At 35.2% G+C, this 21,492-nt stretch overlaps 1 protein-coding gene across 1 annotated transcript in view; it reads right to left on the bottom strand.

Annotated features, from left to right (window-relative positions):
• The window catches only part of SCN9A (sodium voltage-gated channel alpha subunit 9), a 78,747-nt gene that overhangs the window by 29,307 nt on the left and 27,948 nt on the right, over positions 1 to 21,492 (bottom strand). Inside the window, exons 14-16 of the mRNA XM_045835956.1 lie at positions 20,820 to 20,993; positions 19,647 to 20,003; positions 17,267 to 17,743 (exon numbers count right to left, since the gene is read on the bottom strand). Coding sequence (XP_045691912.1) covers positions 17,267 to 17,743; positions 19,647 to 20,003; positions 20,820 to 20,993 — 1,008 coding nt within the window. The remainder of the gene's footprint in view (positions 1 to 17,266; positions 17,744 to 19,646; positions 20,004 to 20,819; positions 20,994 to 21,492) is intronic.

The raw sequence follows: 21,492 nt of genomic DNA, 5'->3' as shown, positions 1-21,492 counted from the left end.
TAATAAAGAAGGCTTATGCCACATTAATTTATAAGCAAGTAAGAGTTAGGATGATTTTATGGGGGTTTATCTTGTCATTGAGCCCTTTTTTCCCCCCATAGCTTTTATTGCAATTTTTTTTCAGTTAAATTCAGAGTGTGGTTCAGATTTTATGTCAATGTTATTCTTCACTGGAACAGAAATTAGCAAAGTATTTAACATGAACTACAAATAATTTATATTACAAGAGAAATTATTGTGGCTCTTTGAAAATTTAAGTTTAGAATATTTTTAAAAATTCAATGTTTTTCTGAAAATGACTAAGCATTCACACTATTTTGATTTTCTCTCTATAGATATATACACATATGCAATATTTTATATATAAATATATATAATTATATGTATGTTCTAGCAATATACATAATTTAGTTCTAATTATTCAGCCTTTAAATTCAATACTTATTACAGCATAAGTTTCAAAAGGGTCCAAAAAGGTTGCCTTTAAATAGAAAGGCTAACACCTACAATAAAAGTTTCCTATGGAAAGGAAATTCATTTAATTCTGATAGCAGGCATTGCTAGATTAACTAGTGAATATTCTTTTATTCTTGTTTAGTGCACAGAGATTATGTAAATAATTTGTATCATTTTACATGATTAATTATATGATTATTTTCATTTCTATAAACTCAACCATTGGTTATTCAGCTTCCTTTCCTAGAATTTTGGAAGGGTAAGAATGATTATACTATATTAAAAGCGAAATTAATACTTTAATTTCTTTTTTTTATTAATCATTGTTCATATACAGTTTTCTCCTTTTTACTCCCAATCCAGTTCCCCCTCCCACCCACCCCCCTTCCCTCCCATTACCACCCTCCCCTTAGTCTATGACCATGTGTCCTTTAATACTTTAATTTCTTTAATACAGTGAATACTTTAATACTTTAATACAGTGAAATAAATACTTTAGAATGAAAATTTTCCTCTTTGATGCTATAAATAGGCCATTTTGAAACTTTCATGTAGATATTATTTTTAATAAAAATAAAATATTCCTTTCATCTATTACCTCTTTGCTTGTAAACAAAAAATGTTTTTATCTTTCTCAGGTATCCATATAAATAAAAGTAAGTGTAAACATAGGACCATAGACACAAACTCACTATCATAAGGAATAGGAGGAATGCCATAGTATTCTGCCTTTTTGTTGAATGATAAGATAATGACTGTAGGTACTTTCTAAAATATTGTCATTCTTTACATTAAACTTATATATTGGATCAAAAATTTTAAATGTACAACAGTATATAGTAAAAAATATTCCCCCCACCTTATTCTATTTCCTTGAAGTTAACTACTATAAAATATATATATATATACATATACTGCACATACATATATATACACACACACACACACACACATACATTTGTATATGCACACACATACACGCAGAGAACTTGGGTAAATGTAGGTTTACAGTTGTATGTGAAACACAGAGTTTGTTCTTATATTATTATTTATTGATTATTGTATTTTTCCCAAATGAACAACTGTAAACCTACTTTTGCCCTACTCTAGGGCACATCTTTCCATATTCTTCTGTGTGCATCAATAAAACAGAGAAGTAGTTTGGAAATGTTCCTAGTCTTCATTATCAAGTTAGATAGCTATCTAAGTGCCCCTTTTTAATTACCAAAAATATGATAAAATTAAAAGCTTTATTATTTTTCATGATTCTCCATTTTACTGACTTTAAGGTGTATTTTCCACAATACTGATGTGAGTAGACTATAAAATATAGGTGTCATAGCAGAAATTGCCCTACCTTAGCCACTTAGAAATTTATCATTCACATTTCCTGAGATAGGCAATCACACTTTAAGGCTATTTCATGCTGGTGTGGATAGTGCTTACCATACCAACATGAAATTAATGCCAGTTGGTCATTTCTTATTGAGAGATATGAAAGAGGATTGTTTAATAACTTGATAATCTAGTCCACAGAAGCAGAAAACCATTAAGCATATAACAGCACTGAAGAAAACAAAAGTCAACAAACAAACACCTTATTCAAAGAGCACAGTTGGTGTTAAAAGCATCCCAAAGAAATTACCTTTAAAGTACATGCTATAAGACTGTTTGCTTCACATGAAAAAGACACTCTCTCTTTGAGGAGAGAGTCTAGAGTAGTTATTTCACTAAGCATCAAACGAGACACATAGAGGCCGGCCAGAAGGCTGAGAGAGCAAATCCAAAGAAAGGGATGGGCATAGGTGAGAAAAAAATTATGGGAGATATTAGTGCTACTAAGCTCAATCATATGTCAATAATAAGCAAAAAGACATTTTTTATTAAAATCAATATTGCCTATCTATTAATTTTTTAAAAAATATTTTTTTATTTTATTGATTTTCGAGAGAGAGGGAGAGCAGGAGAGAGAAAGAAACATTGATTTGTTGTTCCACTTATTCAGACATTCATTGGTTGATTCTTATATGTATCCTGACCGGGGATTGAACCCACAGCCTTGGCGTATGGGGACAATGCTCTGATTAACTGAGCTACCTGGCCAGGGTTCCAGCTTTTAATTGATAGCCTAATTTTACAGTTGATAACCATAATGAGGGTTCTGAATCATTAAAGAGTAAAACAGTGAGGTTCAGAATAAAGGATCAAAGGGCCTTTAGAAGGAATTTCACAGAGATAGATACTATGTTTTGTGTAAGAGTCCAGTGTTTTATTTTTTTAAAGATTTTATTTATTTGCCCTGGCTGGTGTGGCTCAGTGGACTGACTGCCAGCCTGCAAATGAAAGGGTTGCCAGTTCGATTCCCAGTCAGGGCACATGCCTGGGTTGTGGGCCAGGTCCCCAGTAGTGGGTGTGTGAGAGGCAGTCACACATTGATGTTTCTCTCCCTCTCTTTATCCCTTCCTTTCCCTCTCTCTATAAATAAATGAATACATTTTTTTGAAAAAGATTTCATCTATTTATTTTCAGACAGAGGGGAAGGGAGAAAGAGAATGAGGGAAACATCAGTGTGTAGTTGCCTTTCGTGTGCCCCCACCTGGGCACCTGGCCCACAACTCAGGCATGTGCCCTGAATGGGAATCAAGCTGGTGACCCTTTTGTTCACAGGCTGGTGCTCAATGCACTGAGCCACACCAGCCAGGACAAGTGTTTTCTGACTTTACCATTCTAATATGGGATAATCTAAATCTTAAATATTCATTTAAAACCAAAATTTTCTTGTTTTTTTTTTTTTTGCCTTCGTAAAAATGCATAGATCCTGTCATCTGTGGATTAGAAAGAGAAAGACTGTGTAACTGCTAGGATGAGCAAACAGCTATTTGGAGTTGCTGTTGAGGAATTTTACAGCATTACAAGCCTGCTCATGTGCAGAGTCTGGGCATTTAGATAAAGACCTGAGTTTAGGATTCCCATTCCAAGTCTCTCTTCTGATTTTCCAGGAGCAACTTTTATAATAACAGCAGAGAGTTGGGCCCTAGAAAGTCAGTGACCTCTCTCCCAACCACCTTACTAAGTAATAAGGTGCTTGCTACCCTGCTTTCTATCCCCTGTTCACTCTTGACCTGGGAAGGAGAACTGCCCTTCCTCCAGCTCATCGCACTGCACTTTCCAACCCCTGCTTCTGGGGTTTGTAAGTAACAAACCTTCTGACCTAAAAAAAGTTTTATCTTTTTAGCCAATTTAAAAATCGGTGATTACTAAAGTACAACATAAGGAATATAGTCAATAATTTGTAATAACTACATATGGTGCCAAGTAGATGTTAAACTTATGGGGAGATCACTTCATAAATTACATGCTGTAAACCTGAAACTAATATAAAATAATATTGAATGTCAGCTATAACTGACAGATAAAAATAAATAAAAAATAATTGACAATTACCTATGATATCATTTACATTTTTCATCTTGAGCATAATTTTTTGTTCCTATACATGATTTGGTTTTCTGAGCCCCTTAACTTTCCTCCAGTCCTTTTCTGGTCTCTCTGACATTTCTCAAGGTTCTTTAAAAAATATGGAAAGGTAATGCCCCAGTAGATGACATTTTAAGAAGTCCCAAGTTAAAAAGTGCTCCAGATATCCTTCATCAATGAAAATGTAATTCTATTGTACTTCTCTCTCTGTTATTCTAAATTTTCATTTTACTTCCACTTAATTCAGCAGGAAATCATCAGTGTATTGACTAGTTACAATAAAATCTTGACTCTCAGATTTATGGGCAACTATGACTCCAGCACTTTTTCAAATACAGGGCAAGAATTTACAGTTTTTCCTTTCCTAGTGTTCTTGCTACCAGAAAAAGTGTGCAGGCTTTTTGGAAACAGCTGCTCATTGAGCAGGAAAGCTAACAGTTCCATCACAGAATCTACATGGTAGATAGTATTAGATGTTAGAGAAGTAATGAGGTCAAACCTCAGCCTCTGCCAGGGAATTCAAAATAAAGACAATGATTTTACCAAGAGTTTTCCCAGAATCTTATACCTAGGGCACTTTCTAGTCAATAACATGACAAATTAGGGGACTAAAAGGTAAGATATTGAATATAAAAACAAAGAAACAAACAAACACAACAAAGTTTGCTCACATAAGAAAGTTGAACTGGTTACAGAATCTCAGCCAGATTCTACAGTATTATCTTGAACTCCTTTCTAATGGACAGGAAGAGACGGCCACCAATGAATAAGGTCTTGCAATATAAAGCAACTAACATCAGTATTCAACGACCCTGCGCACTAACATGGAAGTGTTATTTGCAGAGACCAGATATTTAAGTAGCTAGAATACAGTGGATCAAATAAAAAAAATGTCTTAAAAACGTTAGAAGCAAACATTTAAACAGCCCTACTGAGACCTGCAAGAAAACAGTAACAAGTGGGTAAATCCAGATCAGATCAGAGGCAAACATGGTGGCAAAACATGAGGGGAAAGTGGGAATTCTGACTCAAGCTTGTTAAATATTATTTATAATTGAAAAACATATAGACAAACAAAAAACAAAGTACCTATATATTTGAATGATTAATGCTACCCTCTAAAACTACTCAAAATGAGGAAGGACAAGGAAAAATCAATCCCAATGAATGAAACAATTACCTATTTTTTTAAACATGTGAATTTCTAATATTGAAAATCCGACACAAAATGAAAGTTGGCACTGATAAAATAAATCATTCCTAACATTTACATCAGCAGCTTCTGTCAAAGAAAAGTAATGAATATATTTCAAGTCATGCTTCACAACTGAAATATCCAGAAAACAACCATTTGTTAACATGTACCATATATTTTCTAACAGTTTTGTAAAAATAAAATAGTAATAATAATTTAGGAATTAAACGTACCCATGTATTTCTGGAAACAATTTTCTAAAAAAATGTGTTTTACCTATACATAGATAGTATCATATATGTATGCATCTTTATTTAGGTTCTAGGAGGGGAGATTAACTACTTTCTGGAATAAAATTGTTGTCTAAGGGAATATTGCCTCTAAATCCCACCAATTTGAAATAGAAAAATATGTATTTTATCTGGGAGCATCTCTAAATGTCAAGTAAATTGGAACCATAATATGATATTTTTTAAAAATTAGGAACGGTCAGTATTATTATCCCTAGAGAGTATCAAATTCAGGAAAAAGTTTTTTTTTCATCATTACACAATGGAAAATAAATAATAGGAATGATGGAGAAATTCAAAATATAAACTGGATTATAAAAAAGGGGGCAAGATTCTTACTAATACAGATTCCCCTCCACTCAGGGAACAAGTTTTGTCACCCAACAATATATGCTAAAATTAAAACAAAATATTATATCTGAGTGGTATATTTTATTTTATATTTGTTAACATATTAGACAAGCAATTCATATTAATCTGTTTCTAATTTTAGAAAACTGTTTTATATCTTATCTACAGTGTTAGTGTTCACTTCATAATAAAATTTAAACTTGTCTTCTTGAAGCTACTCCGCATATCTTCTTATGAGATATGTACATGACAGAAACTCATCCTCATCAAACAGTAGTAGTATTGCTTGTGGAATCACATTAAGCTCTTCAAGCACTTACAACTTTTTTGTTCATAGGCAGGCATCAGTAAATTATTGATGCATTTTATATATGATCAAATAATAACCAAATGTTAATTACTGAACTAATTAAAGAGATAGAACTCTGTTTATCACCATGCTTAAAATAATTTCAAATATACTCAGAGTTTGGCCTAGAAGCTGGGTACTTAATTCTGTCCCCAACTTTCTACATATGTATTTAGAAAGCACCTCATTTGTGTGATGAGACATTTCCTTATCTACAAGTACAAGTCTAGCATTAGAATGATCCTTTCCTTTTTTGAGATTTTATGTTTATGCCTAAAATATTTATCCTACAAAGACTGTTTCTTCATAGAATTTTAATTTACTGAATTTAAATGTGACAGTTTTTTTCCAGCTTTACAGAGTTGTAACTGACATACAACATTGTGTAAACATAAGGTGTACAACATGATGATTTGATGCGTGTATTGTGAAATGTTTACCACAATGAGTTTAATCAACACATCCTTCATCTCACATAATTACCATTTTTTGCTGTTGTTGTTTTGGCGAGGACATCACAGCTTTACTTTCACAGCAATAAGGTGACAATTTCATGTGATGTATATCTATACATATGTAGCTTAAATTAGCAGGGAAGTTGATGAGGCTTTCAGATTAAATGTTGTTTCAATGGCCTCTGTTACATTCTATGTTTTACTACTTTTATAATCCATCCAATAAAAATCTATAGATTATGCACTGGAAATCACTTAAGAACATGAAAGAGAAATCAAGAAAGTCATCAAGAGCATAACAACAGATGATGGAATTGCCCCAGTGACATGCTGTGCTGTCAATTCATCTATGGAGAGACTGTACATGTATGCTTCTACTTTCTTGCAATGGGTCAGGCAGAACAGTTTTCTAGCTGAAGAGCATGCACAACACTGAAAACATATCATATATGTATGATTTTTTTAGGTAACCTGTGTAAAAGTGGTCACATATGTCTCTGCTTGGTTAAAAGCACACAGCTGCATCCTTGATTGGTCCAGTTTGTTTTTACCCCTGTGAGAAGTAGGAAGGTTAGGTACTGAGGTTTAGAAATGCAACATGATAGAACAGTTTGGTCAATTGATTTAAAGGGTTTAAGGTCACATACCTGTAAACAGAAATTAGTTATGTTTCACAGTACATGCTGTATGCTCAATACAAAGCAATACATTTGAAACACAGTAATAAGGTTAAATGTCCTTCAACATAGATTTAAAAATAATGAACTAAAGTGTCATATAATTATGCTGTTAAGAAGAAGAATTTGAATACAGTAATGTGCTGAGATAATCTTTTATATTCTGTTTGTTCTTCATAAAAACATTGAATAATGAGACTCAATATGGGGGGGTGACAGTAAGAGTGTGTAGTTTTAAAAGCATATTCTAAAAGTATCATTTTATTTACCCTTCATTGTTATACTTATTTAATTTTTATATTTCAAATAGCATTACAAGAAAGATGTTTTAAAATTAATCAAAATCAAAAGATAAGAAACATTAATTTAAATATATCAGACCAAAATTTCATGGTTTATAGACACATGAATGCATTCAATAAAGAGAAAAGATTTTAGAAATAGTTTGGAATAATTTTTCAAAAAAGAAATGGTCTAAGTAAAATTCCACATGGGGGTTTTGTTTCTGTAAGAATATATACATAAAAGATAGCATCAAATGTCAGCTTTCCCCCAAAATAAAACTAGCTAATACTGAGATTTTACTAAATCAAATCCATTTCTGAAAAGATTATTTTTTTAAATGCAATAATGAGAATAAATCTAAACTGGCTTCTACTGCTTTTCTGAGGAAAAAACTTTGTAGAAGAATCTAAAGAAATTTATCTGATAACAATGCAATTAAAATCATTATATAGTAAAAGGACAACATATTTACATAACTGTGATGACTACAAATATTCATAAAATCAACTAAAGAAATGCATTTGCTAATAAGTAAGCACATTTAAGTTTGTCCAAAGATGATGTCTTTCAAAATGAATACTGAACAGACAAATGGGTGGATGGATAAAGAGTGAGTGAATCAGGTGAACGATATGAATGTCTGTTCCTTTGCCTGAGATTTCCTTCTCTACCCTATTCACCCAATGAGTTCATCTCCATCCTTTAGGGTCTAGCTCAAGTGCCACCTCCTTTCATGGGCCTTCAACCTGTCATATCCCTGACTCAATGTATCCTCAATGGACTTCATTATTCTGAAGTGGAATGTGCCTTGTTCTGCTCTACGTTATATTATCAAGGTAGACTATAACCTAATAAACCAGCATTAAGGAGAATTAGAAACCAAAACATGAATCAGCAAATGCACAATAATACCATTATAACAGAAAATATGATCCTGAATTGCAACATGACAGGGATATATTAAACATAACTATAACTTTCAAGAGGGTAAATTCCCATTCACCCTCTTGCTTAAAACTACGTGTTCAAATTTAGAAAGACCCCAGAAACATCAGCGGCTTACCAGCATCATATTTTGCCATCCTTTATCATGTTAGTCATCTGTAAACACAGATTAACAACATCTACTTTCCAGGGTTGGTATAAGGATGTGTGTTCTTTTGTGCCCACCTATCAAGTGTTGAGTTAGTCACTGGGCCTCTTACTGTCTATGGTCCTTATAGCACATTGGTTGCTGTGGTGCACTGCTAGACCCTTCTTTCCAGCACACCGCACATTGCTCTGGCTGCCAGGAGTGTTGGCAGCTGAAGCCTCACACCTGAGTTCCTCTCTGGGAATGGTCATGCAGAAAGGAGCTGCCTCATCCACGTTTGCACTCCCTCCCCTAGAGGAGGGGAGGGATAGCCTGCGTGCAATGACAAACTGCTTCAGGGAACAAAGACTAGACTTCCTGCTTCAAGTCGGGACTATTCCACAGAGTCATCACAAACCCAGAGATGCCTGTAGGATCAACTGAGGCCTCTGCTGTCATTGCAGAGTATTTCACCTTCTCCCTTTTGTTTCCCTCACTTCTTATAGGTATAAAGAGTTGTTCCTGAGAATAGTACCCAGCAAAGTCTCTCATACAAAGATTTCACCCAGACTTGGTTTCACAGGGACCCTGACCACAGGCTGACTCCCTGTACAATCCCTTTGTTAATATAAGTTAACATACAAAATTCCAACCTGTCTACAACTCTAACTTTTCTTAAGATCTGTTTCCAAATGCCTACTGTTCAGCATCTCTTAGCTATATTGCACGTTGCTAACAATTAAGATGTCCCCAAATTAAAATGTCTCTCCCCTACATTCTAAATTTTCTCCATCCCATGTATATTTTTAATAGCATCAATAGCTACCCAGTTTTCTAAGCCAAAACCTTATAAGTGAATGTGTATCACCCCAAAAGATATGTTGAACTCCTAACCCTTGGTACCCTTGAATATGACCTTATTTAGAAATAGTGGTTTTGTAGATGTAGTCAAGTTTAGATGAGGTCACTAGGATGGGCCTAATCCAATATAATCAGTGTCTTCATAAGAAGAGAAGACACAGACACATAGAGAAAATGCCATGTGACAACAGAAGCAGAGATCAGAGTGATACACCTGCAAGGCATGGAAGGCTAAGGAGTGAGGCCTACCACCAACAGCTAGAAAAATCAAGGGAGGATGCTCCCTGGAGCTTTCAGAGAGAGCATTGGCCCTGCTGACCTGGCTCCATTTCAGCCTTCTAGCCTCTAGAACTGTCAGAGAGTAAGTTTCTGTTGAATAAAGCCACCAAGTTTGTGATACTTTGTATGGCAGCCACAGGAAACTTATACACCCTTTGAAACAGCTCACAACTCATATCTCCAGACCTTAAGTAAGTAAGCCCTCATATCTGAACTTGCATGTGCCATGGAATTTATTCCCACCTGCCACTGCCACTGTCTTTCTTAGCTAAAGCCTCACCAGCTGTCCTTTGGAGAACTGCAATAGCTTCCCCTCCTCCCACCTTTTTCCCCTGCTAGGCTTCATTACACCCCCAGTGCAATTTTCTTTAAAATTACAAGTTTGCTAACAACAAGACAAGACCTTAAATCTTCCTCTTTCTGTGAAGTAAAAATAGACATATTTCAGTCTCCTGTCATGTGCATCAAGCCATCCACTGTCTGGCTCAACCTACTTCCCAACGGACCATTCTCACCTGGACTTTAATGGGCCTTTTTTTGCATCTGGATGCTTCCCCATGTGCTGGTCCCTCCTTTCCCTCTATGGGAAAGGTTTCTGTCTCTTTCTCTCATTTCTTGTCTCCCATTCTCTCTCTCTCCTCTTTGTGCTGCTGAATTCTCTGTTTACTGTGACACATACTGCAGGTGCCATCTCCTCTGTGAAGTGCTCCAGTCTATTTTTAAGAGTAGTTACCCCATCCTCTATCCTTCCTCAATACTCCATCAAGTGTTTTGATTCTTTTTTATATTTTTACTTATAAATTTGCTTTCCTCTATGGCAGTTAAGACACTACCAGAGACAAAGGAGATCTTTACATTTAGTGAGGACATGAGCACCGCTGATTTAGCTGTGTCTTTTGAGCGTCTGGCAGGTGCATGGTAAGCAGGTACTCAGTAAATGTGAGCAGAAAAATGACTAGGGATAATTTATAGAAGAGTCACTCAGACGTATTCCCTTTCAGTATTTTTCTCCTACAGTGGTCAAGTGAATGAAGGGCATGTACAGAGTTTGATTCTGTCTGGAAAATGAAGTTTTGCAGTGTTTCGAGTGAGGATTTTGAAGATAGAAAGTTTGATTATATAAAATTTGAAGCTTTCTTTGAGCTTCTTTCTCCATGGACCTCAGCTAGCTCCATCACAATTTTGACACAGTACTTCAAAACACTGAAGGACTATTAAGTAAAGTATCTGCCTTTGTTTTGAGAAGGGATGAATGGGGATCTCTTTCTGTGAGGAAATTTTTACACAGGATGTTTTCCTCTCTGCTGAGTACACAAGATGAGCAAATTCACTTCAGCTTTGAGAAGTGGAAATGATGGAAGACTCAAGAGTTGGGGAATTTTAGTTTAAGGTAATAGTTAATAAGCCTAGTAGTTAATGCATGTAAAAGCTATTGTTTCAGTAACTGCAGATACGACCCACACTGACTCCAGGAGAATGCAGGCGGTTGACCTTTGTGGTCCAGAGGAGACCATAAGCCATCAAGGTGGTATCTGAGCCCTTGTGTTCCAGGGAGAGATAGTTCACTGCCCAAGACACAGATGAAGAAAATCACCCGGGTCCTGGCTGGTGTGGCTCAGCGGATTGAGTGTTGGCCTGCAAACCAAAGGGTCACTAGTTAGAATCCCAGTCAGGGCACATGCCTGGGTTGTGGGCCAGGTCCCTGGTGGGGGGTGGTGAATGAGAGACAACCACACATTGATGTTTCTCTCCTTTTCTCCCTCTCTTCCTCCTCGGTCTAAAATAAATAAATAAAAACTTAAAAAATTAAAAAAAAAAGAAAAGAAAATTGCACAGGATATGGGATGCAGGGCACAGATAAAGAAAATGACCAGTCAGCAGATGAAAGAATGTTAGGGAAATTGCCAGACTACAGCTGTTATCTGATTAACCACTTTCTGGAATTCCAAATCCCTTACCTACACTTTCCTCCCCTTACAAAAAGGCTGGCTTGAAAGGAAATATAAGACGGTCTGTTGGAGGTACATACCCGCTGTCTTCTCAGATCGCTGCCATCTGAATAAAGCGCCGATAGAGATTCAATCCCTGTCTCTGCCTATTGGGTCTGGTAGGGGACAGGCAGCACTGGTTTTTCTGGTTTCAGATATATTTGTCAAAAGAGCAATAAAGAAGACTCATAATGGGCATAAGATTCAGAGCAAGTAAAGGAGCTTCTCTGAAAGCTGTAGGTGTCTATACTATATACTTTATAATCTTTAAAATCATATCAGGCTGTTATGTTTTAAAATACTTAGAGAAATAAGCTGGATGGATTTAATGTTTTGCTCTAAAATTTGCATAGACTTCCAAAATCAATGTCCTAATTTTGTAAAATGGCTCTATTTTTTCATTGTTAAAGCAGAGAAGTAATCTGTAATAGATAAAAAACAAAGGGAATGTCTCTTTAACATTCTAAGAATGAGCTTTCCATTTAAAAAAGATAATTTAGTTTCTTAGAGCTTTAAGTTTGAGACTTGGCACAATTAAAAAAAAAAAAAGAACACTTCTTAAGAATTTAGTTAAGCCAGATGCCAATCAAGTTAAATGATTGCAGCTGGGTGACAGAATTTTTTCCTAAGCACTGTTAGCACAATGCCTGCAGCATAGGTCTTAATACGTTTCATGCTTCCTTTAAGGCTCCTGAAAATGAAAGGCATCACTGCTAATGGTAAAAATCTGTGCATTGTGTTGTGAATATTTGGCCTCTGGAGGAGGCTGACTCTGAGAGGGGTGTGGGTTCAGCGTCTTCCTTCTGAAGTGCAGTGACAGTAATCTTGTTTTCATGGGTTCACGAGAGATGACAGAATGTCTTTTTCAATTCTGAGACAAACCTGGAACATCAGTTCTATTGCCAATAATTTCCTCACAACTGGTTAAGATATTTTACTTGATACATTATTTGAAGTCATCTCTTTGGTCATTCCCTAGTAAGGTGTTTTATTATGAGATACGTTTACTTCTTTGTGGAGAGTATATTTAACAGTCTGTCAGGACAAAGCAACCTGACTATCTGAAAGCTGATACCAGAAGAAGATGGAAAAGTCTCCATAAAATATAATGGGAAAATAGGATGCTAGGACTTGAAAGACAGAGGTGTCAAAGGTCAAAGATTTTCTTTTCTCTTGTTTAAAATGTAAATTCTTAAATGTGAAAGAGGGGGAATACCACCAGGCCCTGAATAAAGATAATGATATCCCAGGAACCTGGATCAAACAAGCTGGGGTGAATTCAGGTTCATTTCCCATGGCAAGTCAATCCATCACTGTGGCCACTGGGAACATTGCAGATAAGGATGCTGAGGTTGCACACTGATTGTGTGTGGTTGCACACAGGGGGAGGTCGAAGGATGTGGGTGATAAGAAAGAAAAGTAAATGGAATTAAGCATTGCTAAGAAAGTCACTTAAATCGAGTTGGGAGGCCACTGAGGAAGTTGGGCCTATGCATATCTCTTGTGTTCATTCTCAGAACTGTTATTAAGTTGCTATTTCTAAACTCAGCTCAAGGCCAAGCTATAAACACCCTGGAACAGCATTTGCTGCTTGGACTTTACTTTCTTTTATACACACCCTGGAATAGCAACTGCTACCTGGTAGTTTCTGCCAACATTGCTTGCATATTGCAACTAACCAATCCCAGTCACCTAGTTAACAATCATCATTTGTATGGAGGAACTAAACGGAAACTGTATTTGTGGTTTTTCCCCTTATAAACCCTGCCTTTCTTTGTTCTCCTCAGAGTGTAATATGGATTGCTACCTGAATCCATGCCTACAGGATTGCAATCCTTTTTGCTCAAATTTATGCTTTTTGTAAACCTCTTCTTTAGTTACCATGTCTGAGAACAGGCTCCCTGTGTGTCTTTACACACTGAAGTTGTGAACCACTGATCTACATCATGCTGCCCCTCCTAAATTTAACCAGTAGCAAGCAGCTCCTTACAGTGTGTATGTGACTATTCAACTTCATTCCCATAATAATTATTAACTGGGAACTTACTCTCTGAAAGGGACTTGTCTGATTATTAACATAAACTCTTTAATCTTCATTATAATTTTAATTTGCATACAGAGAAACTAAAAAAAGGAGGAATTTTTCTAAATTTCTCAGGATCATAGAATTAGTTAATATCAGAGCTAGGATTCAAGGCAGGTATTCCATCTCCAGTAGTTGCATTCTTAACCATAACTTATGGCAGTGCTTAATACAAATAACCTAAGTGTATTGAATCAGGCATTACTTTCTATTGAGTAATCAAGCTTTGCCTCTTAGCCAAGGTTCATCAAGAACATGGCCATCACTATTCAAAGATATCTCAGGAATGAAAAAATAAGAAAGTTACAAAAGAGAGAATAAACAATTTTAAAAAATCTGGGAACTCAAGGGAGAGTTAGGGGAATTCGAGTAGGGAAGATTAGGGAAATTCGAGCAGGGAAGTTAGCAAGGAAGGCTTAATAGAAACACTTTGGATAAAGAAAATCAGTATTTTTTAGTGGTTCAAATTGAAAACCAAGTGGTACCTGGGAACATTTAAATCTCAAGCAACTGGAGAGAGACTCTAGACACAGGTTTTCATAGTGGATGGCAGCTTAATACTGTCTCTAAGCTATCCTAACAAATTCTTCATAAATCTTGAACTTTTATTATCTCTCAAGTCCAGCATATTGTCTAGTAGGTTTGAATGTACTCAAGATGACACACATTAAGAAATGCCATGGAAATTTTCTCATAAAGAAGGGCACACTCTCAAAATCTATCATTTTATTTTTTTTTAAGATTTTATTTGTTTTTAGAGAGAGGGGAAGGGAGAAAGAGAGAAACATCAATGCGTGGTTGCCTCTCATGTGCCCCCTACTGGGGACCTGGATTGAAACCCAGGTGTGATCCCAGACTGGGAATTGAACTAGCAACCCTTTGGTTCACAGGTTGGCACTCAATCCACTGAACCACACCAATAATTTTAAATACGAACTTTTTTTAGATGGTAGTGATGATAAGTTCAATAATAAACGCAACAGGCAACATTTTGAGGGGCTTACCAACTCAACTACTGTGCTAGGTAACTTTAAGAGTTTAGGTTATGTATTCTTTATTACAAGTTCCTTATATAATCATGTAAACCACAGATATGAAGTAGAAATAGTATATATTTTTCTCATTATAGCTATGTCATAAAGTGATAATCAAGAATATTAGAATATTATCATCAAATGTTTTTAGATCACAGCTGAAGGTCACTAAATTCCATGCTTTTTCAGAAAGGGTTTATGGGATAGGTGGCAGAATAACTTTTTTGTTTAGTAACTAATAGTTTATAGACTAAATGATGTAATAAACCTCTGCTGAATGCCACAGAGTATATAAATTCTTCAGAAACATGGAGTAGTACCCCATTAGAGACCACTTGGGTATTAACCCCAATAGGAATATGTGTTTTATACCTAAAATGAACAAAGATGGGGGAAGGAGATAGAAATAGGACTGATCTATGAAGCTCAAGATCAGGACTTTCGTTAGGCTCTGCCTTTAACCAGCATTATAACTGTATATAAACTCATTTCCTCTTACTGAGCTGGCTTTCTCAGTTAGAAAATGAGGTGCTAAATGGTCGGATCTATAAGATTCTGTTTAAAATGTTGTAATTGAGCATACTAAGAATAAGACTTTTACCAGCAACTAAGGAGATTTGTGTAAGGTTAGCCACGGGCTTTGAGCAAAGGAAAACTGACCAGGTAGGAAATGATTCCTCTCAAATATCAAGATGTCTGCATGTTCAGTAAACTGCCAAGCTACCAAAGTACCTTATCAACTAGAATCCTGGCCCATTCAGAAAGTCTGTCAGGTCAGTGGGGATTTATAACTGGAATCATTATTAGAAAAAAAATGGGCTACTGAGTTAGTTTTCCCTTTCTACATGAGACTAGACCCAGATTACTGCTCCTGAAAAAGATATGAGAATCTGGTTTTCTATCTTCAAGACCAATAATAATAATAATAATAATAATAATAATAATAATAAACCTCAGCTTTTGAATTTTGGCAATATTACTTCTTCCATGTAAGGTTTTTAAAATAAAATATTTTATTCCTTACTTTGTCACCTTGCAAAGAACTTCTTTGGCTACTTAGAAACATATTTTTCCAATTTACTAGTCATCTATTCACTCAATAAGTATTGAGCAATTACTATGCACCTAGTACTGGTCACGAGGCCAGTACACATACACACAGCTGTCTATCTTTATTCCAAAGTCCACTATAAATGAATGGAGGCCAGGTTTAATATAGGGTTAAACAGATAAAGGCATTTGGTAAATACCTGTCAAATAGTTGCAAAAGTGATCTGAAGAAAGGAAAAAATTTAAAGAGATATCTTAAAAGGTTAAATAGATCCCATTAAATTCTGTCATTAAAATGGCTTATGATTATCATATTCCTTATTAATAAAAACATAACTCAATAATAATTTGAATATATGAAACCATGTATGGAAAAGGAGGATATAATATGGTTCCTGTTCTCAATGAGTTTATAGTACTCTTTGATGCATATAATCATTTCTCAAAAAAATAAAAATATAAAACTAAATAACACATCTATAATACTGCGTGGGGTTTGAAATGAGGAGAGTTCATGTCTGCTTGGGGAGAAATCAGAAAGGATATAATAGTCCCACTTTTGAGCACTCTGAATACTCTCTAAGTATTGTACATGTGTTAATTCATTTAACCCTCACTCAACCCTATGATGTAAGGACTAATAAGTTTACAAATGAAAAAGCTGAAGGCTAAATCTTTAAAGATGTGTATAGCATTTTGAATGAAGAAGGAAATCCCAAGCAAAGTCATTCAGGTACTGAATGTATGTGGCTCAGAAGGAAACTGGCTTGTACAGGTGTAGGATCTTCAGGCAAACACTAGGAGACACAATTGGTCAAAGATGGTGGGGGCCATGAAGTGAAGGCATCTACAGTCTGTAATTCAGGAGACTCTGGGGACTAAGGATACTTTTTAAAGGAGTAACGTGATTAGGATTGAACCTGAGTAAAATCAGTCAAATAAGTAGGTTATAATAGATGGAAAATGGAGGCAGAGACACCAGCTGGGACTCTACTTGAGATCGTTTAGGCAAGAAGTAGTGAGTTCAAAGGTAAAGGTGATGAAGAGCAGTGGATTGAACAGACACTGTGGAAGAAAACTTACATGACTTGGTAACTGATAACAAACTGGGAATGAAGGAAGGGGAGACTTAAAGATACCTGGTGCTTTCAAATATAGCTAACCAAGATTAAATCAGTTAAGAACTACTAAGTAAAACCTTACCAGATGAACCATCAGAAAGCTGCCTTGGACACTCACACGCACACAAAAACTATCCATCTGTATGCAATATAAGTAAGAACTTATAAAACACAAATCTGAACGTTTGATTCATTTCATACCAATTAATAATGTGAAATGCAATGTGTATAAAACACTCTTACCACTTTGCAGTAGTCACTATCTGAGTCACTGCTAAGTTCCTCAGCATTCATAATTTCCAGATCAGATTCCCCAGTTGCAATTGGCACAGTCACTGTGAGGTTGGGATTATGAATAAATGACTCATAATCACTTTCTTCTGTCAAGTATTTGTCCAGGTTCCTTCCAAAACCACCAGGTTTATCTTTTTCCTTGTGGAAATTGTGATCCTTGCTCAATTCAGCAATCGTACGGTTAGAGATATAGTTTTCCTTCTTATTATTTAGATCTTCTGCTTGTCTTATCTCTTTGGAAATCTTTGGCTTTTTGGAAAATGTTTTTAGAATAAATTCACGTAAGGTTTGTTTCATATAATTTATTCCCTTCTTTATTCTGGTCACTGCAATCTGGAGGTTGTTTGCATCAGTTTCTTCATCAATGGCTGTAAGATTGTCTGAACTAAATGAGCTCAGTAATAAAGCCAGAAATAGGTTGAGGACCTATAGCAGGGTGGGGATGGGTGTGGACAAATAGGGAGATAAGAAATAAAAAAAGAAAATAAGCACAGTTTTCTGAAATAAATGTCAAAACTCACACCAGCAATGAAGATCCCCACACTGCTCCACATGTAAAGAACATATGATAGGGGTAGATGAGAGGTGAGACTCCTATCAGTCTCTGCCTGTACTAGCTCCTGCAAACTCTGGAAGGTCAGCCATAGCCATGACGGACTAGCAGGAGGAGCCAAGGGAACACCCCTTCAACATTATTATTAAGTCATTCTGACATTCATTCCTGCAGCAGGAGGCCCTTGGTCAAGTTCCCTTTTCTGGACCTAATCAGCCCTGCTAATGTTTACCTTTAACTAACATATGTTACCAGTGAGAAACAAGTAGAACAAGAACATTGCGACTACTGTCTACTGTGCTGAAGAAACGTAGGCCAAGTCACTTTTCCCAGAAGACAAATGTTACTTGTTACAACAAATGGAACATGTAATACTTGCAGACCTCCTGTAATAAAATATTCTGTCCAAGAATTGTGCCAGCTTGCAACTTAATGAGGCTTTTAAAGGAGAGAAAAGGGCCTGCCCATTGAACTCAATTCAAATGAGATAATGGCATTATGATCTGGTGGCCTCAATGCCAATCATTTTGGCCCTGGAAAAGATTTAAAAGAGGTCAGGACAATATCCTTGAAGCAAATTCCTATCTCAGTGCAAAAACCCTACCTCTCTGAGGTAGGGCTCAGGTGAACTCAGTACCATAAAATGTAAGGATTCTCACAGAGGGCTGAAAATACATAGAAAATAGAAAAGTAACAATTACATTTTCATGTAAATCTATTTATGGCTAAAACTATCTACCTTATATTAATATAATCAAAATTATTAGGGAATACATACCTACCTCCATCATGCCATTATTTATGTATGTATGCATGTATTTATTTATTTAACTTCTATTTTCTTAGCAACTTTCAAGTATATAATACAGCATTATTAACTATAATCATATGCTATACATTAGATTCCCAGAACTTATTCATCTTATAACTGGACCTTTGTACTCTTTGTACCAACATCTCCTATTTCCACCACCTACCCTTGGTAACCACCATTACAGCTTCTGTTTCTCTTTATTTGGCTTTTTTAAGATTTCATATATTTCAATAATATGCTTCTATTGTGTCACATCTCCACTGAGAATAGATACTAACAATTATTTTAATTTCATCAAAATCATAACAAGATGTTAATATTCTATCTTAGTCTGCTGGATATCACAAATGAAAATTAAGTCCATTTTGCATGATGTCCTCATTTTCATATTAGGCAGGGAAATATAAAATACATATTTTACTCAAAGTGCCATTCTGATTAATGTTCTTCACCAGTTTCCTTGTGCAAACTTGAGCTTACTAAAATCTTATTTCCTTGAACTATCTTCTAAAACTTATGATTTTTAAATCATTTCAATTAATTGGCAGTAAAATGACCTAAGGAATACATGAGAAAAAGAAAAAAAACACGAGAAGTCTGTTTAGCATGTGACTATAATATACAGAGGACTATATCAGGAACATAATGTTTCTTTCTTTTTGGATTCAATTCTACATCATTAGTCATTCTTTAATCAAGAGTTGGTTATCAACTTTGTAAATTATACTTCTGTTGTCTTGCACTGGCAAAATTTCATAGAAAATGTAACTATGGGTTATCTTACAGGAAAATCAAGACGATATTACATTGTCTCCTGTTATTCCCTCTATTGAAATGATCAATGTTCTATTACAATGAATAGTTTTAGATATAATTAATCCTAAAATTATAAAATAACTAGTCATATCCTCATGGCAATTTTCTATGGATAATTTTAGATGTGTGAACATTTGATTACGTACCACCAAGTTTCCAATTACCATGACCATCATGTAAACAATCAGGCACATGGGTTGGCCAGCAACCTCCATGCAGTCCCACATGGTCTCTATCCACTCTCCACACAGCACACGGAACACAATCAGGAAGGAGTGGAAGAAGTCATTCATGTGCCAGCGTGGGAGCTTACAGTCACTGTCAATCTTGCAGACACAATCTTTGTAGCTTTTACCAAAGAGCTGCATGCCGACCACAGCAAAGATGAAGACGATGATGGCCAACACCAAGGTGAGGTTTCCCAGGGCCCCCACGGAATTGCCGATGATCTTGATCAGCATGTTCAGTGTCGGCCAAGACTTTGCCAATTTGAAAACTCGGAGCTAAAGATAAACAAAAAGCATAATATTAATTATTATGATAAGTTTTAATGTTTTCAATCTTTAGTTTTATTTTGTTATAAAATGCTGTCAATACATAGCAAAAATGATTATTTGTACTTTTATTTTCATCTATTTACAATATATTTCTGTTATTTTGTTATACTTGCCACAATATAATCACCACATATGTTTTTAAGAAAGTGTGTAATTTTAATTCAGGATTGCTATAGAAGCCCCTTAACATGGTTTTGCATATAGAATTAATAATTTACCCTTAATTCTATTTTCTGATGCTTTTATAAACTTTTTAATGCAGATATAGGCATAAAGCCCAACATGTTAGAGAAAAATTCTTTAAGATCTTTACTTTCTTTTGTATTTTTCTATTAGACAATAATTGTTTGGTGAACAATGATCTAATCTATAATTGTCAAATTCACAAAGTAATGAATATATTATAATGGTTTACATTAAGTAAAGATTTGGAAGCTTACATTTGGAAGCTTAGCTTACATAAACTAACATAAGCTTCTTACCAGAAAATAAATTATTGTCCTACTGGGTAAAGAAATATTTTCTAGTATACTAGTATATACATCTTCTAGATTCGGAATATCTTAAAGATTCTAAAATTAAGCATTAGTGTGGCTTTGAGCTTTTTAAGAGTGTTTGTTACTGAAAAAACTTTATTTTATTAGATATCAGCACCTAATCTTTTCTTTTGATTGAAACCTCTGAAAGTTTAAATAATAACAATCCAAAAGTGAAGAAACAGCTTTTTATCTATAGACTTTAATGTAAGGTTTGTCTAGTTACCAGTCTGAATGATCGGAGAACTGATAATCCATCCACTTCTGATAGAAAAAGCTCCACTAAACTTAAAGTCACAATAACGCTGTCAAAAATATTCCACCCTACTTGGAAATACTTATATGGGTCCATGGCAATTAGTTTTAAAACCATTTCAGCTGCAAAAATCCCAGTAAAGACCTAAGTGAGAAATATAATTTTTTCTGGTATTATTAGAAGGTAACAGAATCAACATAATGATGATAAATACTGTTTAGCTTTTACTGTGCTTCAGACAGTGTGCTATATACTTTACAAATGTGTGTTGTTATCTCGTTTAATCCTATTAACTAGGTATCATTATTCATACAGCCCTAATATAAGCACTGAAATGTTAAAAAAGCTCTAACTCTCCTGCCAGCTCTCATTATCCTTAGACAGCACTTTAGAAGAGCATATAAAAATTCCAGATAAATAAAACATTTGACAAATAATGCAGGCACTATTTGCAAAAAAATATATATGATCAACAAATTATTCTGGAAGAAAATAAAAAGAAAACATGGATACGGAGATTTTTGAACCAGTTTTTTTTTTCTGCTCTGACTAGTCAGAGTAATAAAAAGCATGTCGACTCACTCTTTAAAGATTTATCAATAGAAGAGGAAAAAGTATTTAATTGACACAATGGCAGCTAGAG

The sequence above is a fragment of the Phyllostomus hastatus genome, unplaced genomic scaffold (assembly GCF_019186645.2).
Source record: "Phyllostomus hastatus isolate PE091 unplaced genomic scaffold, TTU_PhHast_1.1 phas_contig_1, whole genome shotgun sequence".
Taxonomy (NCBI): domain Eukaryota; kingdom Metazoa; phylum Chordata; class Mammalia; order Chiroptera; family Phyllostomidae; genus Phyllostomus; species Phyllostomus hastatus.
The sequence above is the reverse complement of the archived record's forward strand: the minus strand, read 5'-3'. Positions and strand labels throughout refer to the sequence as shown.